The sequence below is a fragment of the Lactuca virosa genome, chromosome 9 (genome assembly GCF_052849685.1).
Source record: "Lactuca virosa cultivar CGN04683 chromosome 9, Lactuca_virosa_CGN04683_v6, whole genome shotgun sequence".
NCBI lineage: Eukaryota > Viridiplantae > Streptophyta > Magnoliopsida > Asterales > Asteraceae > Lactuca > Lactuca virosa.
This window is the reverse complement of record NC_136434.1, coordinates 256,757,375-256,767,921: the sequence shown is the minus strand read 5'-3', so window position 1 is coordinate 256,767,921 and position 10,547 is coordinate 256,757,375. Positions and strand designations below refer to the sequence as shown.

The following is a 10,547-nucleotide window of genomic DNA, read 5'->3' as shown; positions in this document are numbered from 1 at the left end:
TTATGTACTTCTATTTTTAAACCTAAAACAGCAACGCAACATACTTTTAGACCAAAACAATATACTTTTACTTTACTTAAAACAACAACATACTTTTGTTTTTAACAAACATGTAGTATTAGACATATTTTAATGGTAAATGATATTGAGCATGTTTGACATAAAACGTTTGAAAGTTTCTAACTTCTAACGTTTGACAAAATGCTCAGTTTTAAACAAAAAACTTTGTTTTGCACTACAAGCTTTAAGTGTTTAGTTTAAACAAAACGCCACAAATCTAAAAGCTATCTTATGTAGCATTAAACGCTACCAGCTCTTTGCTACCAACTATTTTTATCAAACACAGCCATTGTGTGTGCATTGTATATTTTTTTAAAAGACTACATGTTTTCAAAAAGAAAAAAAAATGACCACATCCCATAATCTTGGTAAAATGGATGAAAAATGTCCTTTATTAGACAAAATAAAATAAAAGTATTTTCCATTTTGTTAAAGAAAATACATTTAACAAAAGAGAAGATGAGGTAAAATGTATGTGTGAAAAATACACAAGAAAAATAGTTGTGAGTTGGGTGGTTGCTACAAAATTAAAATTAATTTGATTCTTCAAAGGACATAGAAAATTGCAATGAGTCCATGGCCAAAATACAAAGGCAGACAAGTTACTTATACCAACAATAATCATCCTAACCTTGCTTCCCTTCGTAATACCTGCACCGAAAAACACTTTTTAGCATCCAAGATGTCGCAACCAAAAGTGTTGCCTACATTGCTATTATTATTATTATTATTATTATTATTATTATTATTATTATGGTTGCATGTCAATAAAAAAAATGTTTACTTACTACAATGGGTATAAATATTTGAGAAAAAAACACATGGAACAGAAATTGAAGTAAAAAGAGAATAAATGTATTGATGATGTTACCTCCTCGGCAAATTTTATCAAAATGGTTGTTCGGGGGCGTTGTTGACCATCCACCGGAACAAAATGAGCAGTCACAACAGCCGGGAAACCTGCATTGTCTAAAACGCCCTTCAAAGTGAAACAACAACAACACCCGTCAAGTTTCCAATTCCAAACATGGAAATATTACATTTATAGCCAATTCTAACACATACATACATACATACATACATACATACCCTGACTATCCCAGCAACGAAAGCACCACAGTTAAAAGACCCCATGTCTTTGGGTACCGAAATAAATCTATAACTCAAAAACACACAGAGGTATAAATAACTAGACTAGACAGAAATATATATATATATATATATATATATATATATATATATATATATATATATATATCAAAAAAAAAAATAAGTGTGCGTATAAGTAACTGTATATGTAGGTAGCGTACCTATTGACTAGGAGCTCCTTTTCACTAATCATATATTCATCTTCATGTTCAGTACCTTTCTCAAGAGAGTCCGCTACCTATTTATTGTGTTGTTGGTTTGGAGTAAGAGTAAGACAGTCGAAACTCAAACTTGAAAACACAAAATCTTCACTCTGTTTGTGTGTGTTTGGGACACAGACTCTCAATATTGATCTCTTGACTATGCAAAAGGCATTAATTAAGCCTACAAACCTTCACCTGTCTAGTCTAGTCCAATCCTCCCGTCTTGTCTCATGTAACAAATGTAGAATTAGGAAACACCTTTTGTATACCATAGGGGCATATTTGGAAAGTACCAAAACAAAATTTAAAAAAAAAAAAAAAAACTTCAGGAACATCTAGTATATTATTACCTTTCCAAATAGCACCTTCCATACTGTGCTATGCACGAAAGACAAAATTCCCAACAAACGTGTCTCTCTTCTGTTACCCTGAGAGACATTAAAACAAAAATTCAAAATAAATCGTGTTGCTGCCATCTATTATTAACTATACAAATACACACATAAAATAATTTTATTGATTATAGAATAATTAATTCATCAACTGCCAGTGCCAAGAAGATGAATTTTTTACCTTTTCCCTATGGCAAAGTAATTCCAGAACTCGTACTCCAACAGCATAACCAGCATCCTCCAATCTGATCCAACATCAGATGAGAATTATGTTACAAAACATTCATAACTCAAACTTATTAGCTCACATGTATTGTATATAAAGATTTCTTTTCTTTGTAGTTGAACAAGTCATAACAAATGATTAACAACATTCTATTATGATCAATGCAACTACATTCTGGTTTATACATACATCCCTTAAATGCTTGCTTATTTATCATATATTTGTACTTGTCAAATCAAGTATTTTGGAAGAAGCTGAAGTGAACAGCTGAGCAAACATGAATCCGGAAATATGTGCATCAAATCGATAAGGAAACAAGTGATGGGGTTATCGAAAACAACTAAAAGATACTACAAAATCCATGTTAAATTAGATGTTAAGTGTAACTACATCCTAGGATCAAAGTCAAAATGTAGCTCTTGTTTTCTCAAAGAGAGGGATTTCAAAATACCACAAATACTAAATCCTTTTTGTTTATGCTGCATGTCAAAAATCTAATCTAACAGCTGAAATTATTAACTATTTTAATAGGTTTAACTAAAAACAGCATGTGGTTACCTCCTTTCTAGTTCCCCAATGTTGTCAACCTGAGTTTGGTTGTACTGAACAAGCTCTGAGAATAAGTAAGCAAATCCACTTAAACTGACCTGCATATTGTAATACAGAACTGTTCAGCCCCACAACATATATACTTTGACTTTCAAGGTCAAATCTGTTGCATTCCAACTTCAAAACTGGAAGAATTTGTAAGCCTTTGCGATAAAGATGAAATATCCATGTTCAAACTTTGTAACAAGCAACTCAAATACAGTAACACCGGTATTTAATTTATCTCACAAATACGTTATCAATTTTGCATTAAAAAACGAGATTCAAAGTTCCGACGTGTATCTTTCCTTTTAACTAAGACACATAATCAGAAAAAGGTACGCCCAGATTTGTCCAGAAGTTCTACCGTTTGGGCAACAGAAAGTAAAAGTTATTTTTCTGGATCAGTTCCCAATTTCCCCTTTTGGAATTTCTCTGAGAACCCTAAACGCGCTGAATTGCATAAGGATCGCTGTCGGAATATTGAATTTTGGGATCTTAGTTAACAGAAAGAAATTGGGTGGATCTTACCTCTTGTCTGCCTTTACTAAGGGGTTTATCCACAACATTCGTGTACTGCTTAATCTTCCCTACTCCGATCATCTTCGCTGTTATCCTCTCAGTAGCCGAGCAAGAGTAACGAATTTAATGGCGATATGCTCCCTCGGTTTACCTGAAGTCCAAACCCTCCTTCACACCCAAAAATTTGTCACATGCCATGTCATTGGATGGTTACTCCAATAGTAAACTTATCACCTCACTGTTTGATTATATTGATCTCTAGAATTGTTTTTCCAAATGATTAAACATTTTTATTATTTTTTTTATTAATTTAACTATTTATCGTTATCTATCTAAAATATTATATAAAACCCTCTCGTTTAATTAATTTAACTATTTATCGTAATTTAATAGAAACATTTACTCACGTACAAATGATCTATATATTACTCTAGTATATATTTATATATTGTATATTTTTTATTTATAAACTTTAGATAAATAATAAATACTTAAAATTAAATCAAGGGCATAAAATATAGACAAAATTGCAAAAATGGTCTTTGTAGAATGATTTTTTTTGGGGTTTTAGTCAAAACTCTGATTTTTTGCTTCATGGTTCTTTTTAGCTAGTTTTGTTGTGTTTTTTGGTCTCTCTGAATAGTGAAATGACTGTAATAACCTTGGGGTATTTATTTTCCATTTTTCTTTCATTTCTTCTTAAATCTAATGCTATTTTATTTATTTTAATAATTAAAAAAAATAAGAAGGGGCCCACCTGCTCTCTCTCTCTACTTCATTTGCTTTTCTTCTTCATCTCTCTAAAAAAAAGATTCAAGAAACACTTGATCGGTTCCTTTCTACCCCCCCCCCCCCCCAACAATTGAAATCCTAACTTAGTTTAGCCTCACCTACATTTCTCTCTTCATCAACTACCGACCTAATAGATTGAACCATTATAGCTACTTTCAACCCCTTTTCTGCCTAGAAACTGTAAGCACATCAAACCCCCGCTCAATCCACAAAGCTTGAAGAACACAAACTGCTGCCAAGATTTAATGAAATCTGAACGAGCTCTGTCTTAATTTGTGAAGGCCTGAGAAAATTACTATGAAGATCTGAGAGAATAACTATGGATTGCTTTTCAAAAATTACTTGAAATTTTGGGGTTTCGTATCCGCAAATTATGCAGTGCAACTTACGATTTTCTATTAACTACTCGCGAGCAAAATGTTTCTTAATTGAAGATCTGGCTTTATGAGATGATACAACAATCTTCCATGGATGATGCGATGACAATCATATGTGTCTAGATCATAGCCTAACGTCTGTTGGATCCACCAATATTCAACTCCTATAGTACCTCCATAGCAGCAGATGTTGGATCCAACCCTCAAGAACTTCTTCTAGATTCATCTAAAAAGAAGAAAATATCTCTAACAAAGATTATCCCTTCACAACCTCTGATTGATGCACTAAAACTCAATCCCATTCAAAATTGAAACTTATGTTAAAAACCATGACTCAAAACTCGGATCCATCTTCTTCACCTGTATGAACCCATTTAATAGAATCCTTCATCGATTGATTACAAATAATAAGCACAAACTCGGATTTTGAGAAAGCAGCGATTCTGGAGCTAGTCCCATTCTTGGTGGTGTTCATCGTCGTTTAAGGCGGTGTTCTTCGAATTATGATTTTTTGCATAGGTTTTCATTTCAGATATGCCCTTCGACTTCTGGATTAAGGTTTCGTTTCAAATCCGAGACTAAGAACAAGTCCCCTTCTCCATATTTGTTTCAGGTCTGGAACATTGAGTGTATGTGTGTGTTGTATTTTTATGAACACGGCCACTACGTGAAATGTATGTGTGTTTTTTTACAGACAAATAATTGTGTGGGTTTTCTTGAGAGAGAGAGAGAGGGAGAGATGTGGGCCCAAATTAATTAACTATTTTCTTTTTCCTTTAAATTAAAATGAAAAAACATAAAAAGTATATCAGAAAGGGCATTTTAGTCTTTTCAGTTTTTCGAGGGACCAAAATCACAAGCAAACATGGTCAAAAGGACCACGAAGCCAAAAAAGTCGAGGTTTTGACTAAAACCCCAAAAAATGCATACCACAGGGACCATTTTTGCAATTTTGTCTAAAATATAATATGAGAAAATTGCAAATTTAGCCAAAAATATTAATTACTTTGTGAAAAATAGTCAAAAAAAAAACCCAAATTGCATTTTTAGCCACCAAAATCGCAGATGGATTAAGTCCATCTGCGATTTTGGAAAGCCATCTACGAACGTACAAGTAGCTAACGCACAGACGTGCTTTAGCGACTTGTATATTTGCAGATAGTTTTTTTTGTTGTATAAATACCTCCTTCGCCCCCTTAAAATCGCAGATGGACTAAGCCCATCTGCGATTTCCTCTGCATTTCAACTGCGATTTTGGTTTTTTTTTTAATTTTTTTAATTTTGACTACGAAATTGGTAGGGTTTGACTACGAAATAACTTTAATATATATAAAGTTTTGCAAAAAAATTATCAGCTTAGTTGTTATTTCTTTGGAAAATTTCTTTAAAACCTCTCTAATAAAATGAATGAATATTTGGTTTGCGTTGTAACCGGTGGGAGGTGGAAAATTATTGAAACAAATCTTGAATACATATGTCCACATGGAGGTATTTCTGAATTCGCTTTGATATTTTCTGAGTACATTAGTTATAGTGAGTTTGTATCTTTGGTGAGAAGGAAAACCAGTTTGTTAGACAAATATAAAATTAGTCTTCGTTTCCATCATCCTGAATTGAATCATTATATATCCATAGTTGAAGACATGGATGTTAGAATGTTGATCAATGTAATCAAATCGATTGGAGGAAGGGTTGTGAAAGTCTTTGTGGTGGTTGATGAAGGTGATGCGGTTACGGAGGGTAGCGAGAGTGGAAATGAGCCGGTTGCTAACTTATGCAGCGATAAAGGGAGCAACAATCCAATAGGTACTTTCATGACTCCTAGTGTACCTCAATTTCATAGTGTTGCTGAAAATGTTAATATGTGGTATTCACATATTCACTATGTGGATCCTGAGAATTACAAGTACGTTGGTAATGATGATGTTGGTACATATCTTAATGACGTGGGTGGTCGTTGTGTTGATGTTCCCGAACAAGAAGTTAAAGTTATGAATAGAGGTGTAGTAGATAATAGTAAAAAGAAAAAAGTTATGATTTAGAAAGATGAAAATGTACATGCTTACGGGGATTATGTTCATGTTGCTGATGTAGCTTTAGATATAACCGACCTAGAAAGCAATTCTGATGGAGATGATTTGGGTGATGAAGTTAAAGCTAAGTTTCCCGATAACCTTTTTTACGGTAGGCCCCCTGTACCAGCATGTGCAATTGAAGTTAATGAAGATATCCTAGCACAGATGGTAGACATCAATCATCAAAAGATTAAATGTCTCAGTATATTTAAGAAAAAGACCTTATAAAACGGGCGATTGGGAAAAATATGTCTTTGAGAAGGTTTTCAGACGAGGACAGGTAGATCGACCAAATCAAGGTATGAGGTTGTGTATGTTGGGAAAAATTGTTCTTGGTTACTAAGAGAAAAAGGAATTAAAAATTTTGGCGGACTTTTCCAAGTGAATAAATTTGTTGACGTACACACATGTTCTTCAACAATTTTGCAATGTAATCATCAAAAAGCAAACAAATATGTTTTGGGTGAATATCTTGTTGATGTTTTGGCTGAAGATTATAGTAGAGTATATCGGGGACAAGATATTATTAATGATATGAATGCTCAATTGAAAATCAATATCTCATACCATCAGGTTTGGCGTGCGAAGTAATATGCAATGTTCTTGTTAAGGGGTACGAAAGATGATTCTTTTACCAAACTTCTGGCTTATTTCCACAATTTGGTCAAACATAATCCTGGTACGGTGACACATATCCAAACAAACGGTGATGCTCGGTTTGAGTTCTTGTATGTCGCACTTAGTTGCTCGGTTTGTATTATTATTTTTATTTTGGTGTACCTAACTATAATCAATGTATTTGAATAGATATACAATGTATTGTAGGTACGCGCTTTTGTCAATTATTGTAAGCCGACCCTTGTAGTAGATGGAGCCCGCCTAAAGGGCGAGTTCAAAGGTACCATGTTACTTGCAGTTACTAAAGACGGACAAAACCAAATATTACCGGTTACATATGGTATATGCAAAAATGAGTGTACAGATTCTTGGACATGGTTTTTTCAAAAACTACGTGATTACATAGGCAATATGGAGGAGCTTACAATTATATCTGATAGGTCTCCATTTATAGCGACATCTGTTGCCAACATTTTTTCTCACGCTAATCACGGAATATGTGGTGTCCATTTGTATTTCAACATAGTAGCTAGATACGGGAAGAGTAAGATAGTTAAAGGAATTTTTTGGGAGGCTTGTAGAGCCTATACAGTTGATGGTTTTGATGCTGCCATGGACCTTATGAAAAAGACAAAAGAACCGGTATGGGAATATTTACAAAGTATAAATCCTGAAACTTGTTCTAGGGCACATTTTAGAGGGAACCGATACAATCTTATGTCGTCCAACAGTGCGGAGTCTATAAATGCATTATCTAGACATGCATGTAAGGTGCCGATACTGATGTTGATCGACTTTTTTCATGCAACAATGCAACAGTGGTGGTTTCAAAGACGTAACTTTGCAGGTACTAAGTTTTAATATTAATGTTTGTGTTAAATGTTATTGATCTTACCTGTGTAATTTTGTCTATTTTTTAAGCGGAAGCAACGACAACACTCACCCCTTGGCCGATGATATTGTAAAAGAAAATAAAAATTCTTTTAGTAATTGGGATGTTTGCATGATCTCAAGTAAGAAATGCGAGATCAAAAAGGGGGCACAAAACGCCATTGTTGATTTCCAACAAATGACATGTACATGTAGGCATTGGCAACTTGACGACATACCTTGTGGTTATGTCATAAGAGCGTTAACAGTCAACAATTACCAAGACTGCTCGATGTTTGCATTAAATTCTTACCATACAGAAAAATTGAGGAAAACGTATAAGGAATCAGTAAACCCTTTGCCAAATCCATCCGAATGGGAGATCCCCGATGATTTGATGATTGTTAAGCTACTTATAATGGATAAACGCTAGCCAGGCAGGCCAAGAAAAACGGAATGCATTCCATCCCAACGCGAGGGTCCAATTAGAAAAGAGTGTTCTACATGTAGTCAAGCAGGACAAATGAGAAACAATTGTTCTGGAAGGGTGTCCGACAGTGGAGGACGTAGCACGAGAATTCCTACTATGGAAATGACATTTAATATTGGGGCTTCAACGAGTTGCTCATAGACTTATCATGCCGATTTTGATTTAAAACAACCTTAAATTGAAGAGTTGTTAATTTATTATGTATTGTAATGTTTTTATTAATTTTCTAAGATGTTGGTGTTATGCTTTTATATTTTAATTTAGTTTGAACATTATAACAGCAAATGAAGCTTTTATATTCTAAGATGTTGTTATGCTTTTATACATGGAAATTAACGATAAACAAACATATTAATCTAAAAAAAATAGTAAACCCAAGACATGCTAATGTTACAACATTTTTTTTAACTAGTTATTAAACTCAGGGAACTGCAATGGGTACTTCTCTTTCTCGATTGTTATATAGTCATCCCTAATTCTCATTTTATCTTCCAAACGATCATTTTGCACCCTAAGATGTATCATCTCTGCGTCCTTGTCAGCAAACTATTTTTTAGTCATTTTTATAGTCTTCTTAGTCTTTTTTATCTATTCTTCATGCTCTTTGATTTTCTTTTTATTAAGGTCTATCCATTCTTGAGCTTGTTTGCATTCCGATGCAATAACTTTACGACGTTGACTAAGAAGTCGGGATTACTCTTTATCTTGTTTTTGTTGTTCTTCAGCCGTTTTCAATTCTTGAAAATTTTCATTCGACATATGGTCCTGCTAAAGAGGGTGTGAAAAAGGGGTCGACTGGATCACAGTAGTAACAATCTAATTCGTTGCATGAACAAATTTCGAACTTTGAGGATGAAAACATAATAAATTTGAGATTATATATAGTATATTTAATAAGAAAACGATCCTATATGTCGTATTTATACATCCTAGTAATCTGCAAATCATAGTCCAAAGGCAACCATTTCGTAGTCAGAGTTGGAATTCATAGTCAAACTTGAAAATGACTACACATAAATGACAAGTCATTGTAGTAACCTGCAAATCATAGTCAAACTTCAAAATGACAACACATAAATGACTGGTTGACATGATAAGTCACTGTAGTACATAAAGATTCCACTACACTTGTCAAGTCCTTGTTAACTCCTTTTTTATTATTATAAGTAGATGTTTAATCTATACGAAACGAACACCCATATCATTTATACGAAACAAACACCCATATTAAGAAATGTCGTCGAATGTAGCAACTTTTTCGAATGCAGTACCTGGTTCCAGTTCTCCACGACCATGGACGACAAACGAGGTGTTAGTTGTAACACGATGTTGGCTTAGTGTTAAGGAGGGTGTAACGTCACTGGCTCCCCCGCATTGCCGGGTAGGTGATGAATGGACCAACATAACAACTTTGTTCAACCATGCAATGGGAGAAGGGCAACACCGGCTACAAACAGATATTGTCAGTAAATGGATAGATGTAAAGGGAGAAGTCACATGGTTCAATCGAGCGTGTAATTATGCAAAAAATACGAAAACTTGTTATGCAGACTGTCACAACTAGCATTTTTGGCTAGGAAATTCTGTCCTTGTATACTCAACTCTTGTATAAATTGTAACTTTAAGTTGATACTATGCTCTATGCTCATTTAAAATCAACCATTTGAATCAAAACTCAAGCGTGAAGTTCAAAACCAAATTCAATACATCTCATATACTCAACTGTGAGATTCGAAACCCTAATTTTCCCAGTTCAAACCCCTATTGGACTAGAAACCATTTATTGGGCCTAATGGACCAATAAACTTACAACTTGGTTATTTGGGCTCTAATTGGACCCACTTTCATAAAACTATAACCTTTTGGGCCATGTTGGGCCTAGAATATCTCACTTCACTTTTATGGGCCCTATTGGACCTCCAGTGACCCACTTCGTTTCCATGGGCCTTAATGGGCCGTGAACAACCTTCTTGAACTTAAATGGGCCGAAAACCCATTATGTTCACCCTTTTTAGGCCGTAAACCCTCATATGGGCCTAATGGGCCAAAAACTTTCATATTGGGCCATGTAATTTCGAATATATTCAAAAATGGCTCAAACATTTCTTTCTCTTTTTCCTTCCTCCCATCCTCGGTTGTATATATATATATATATATATATATATATATATATATATATATATAT

General features: G+C 34.2%; 1 protein-coding gene across 1 annotated transcript; it reads right to left on the bottom strand.

Annotated features, from left to right (window-relative positions):
- Nucleotides 1-520: 520 nt before the first annotated feature.
- On the bottom strand, nucleotides 521-3,346 carry LOC145135664 (uncharacterized). The gene is made up of 8 exons (XM_079069918.1): nucleotides 3,150-3,346; nucleotides 2,589-2,677; nucleotides 1,986-2,049; nucleotides 1,763-1,840; nucleotides 1,371-1,447; nucleotides 1,150-1,216; nucleotides 932-1,039; nucleotides 521-711 (listed from the first exon to the last, which is right to left on the bottom strand). The coding sequence occupies exons 1-8, from the start codon at nucleotides 3,219-3,221 to the stop codon at nucleotides 682-684; spliced, it is 585 nt and encodes a 194-aa protein (XP_078926044.1). The 5' UTR covers nucleotides 3,222-3,346; the 3' UTR covers nucleotides 521-681.
- Between the last annotated feature and the right edge of the window lie 7,201 nt (nucleotides 3,347-10,547).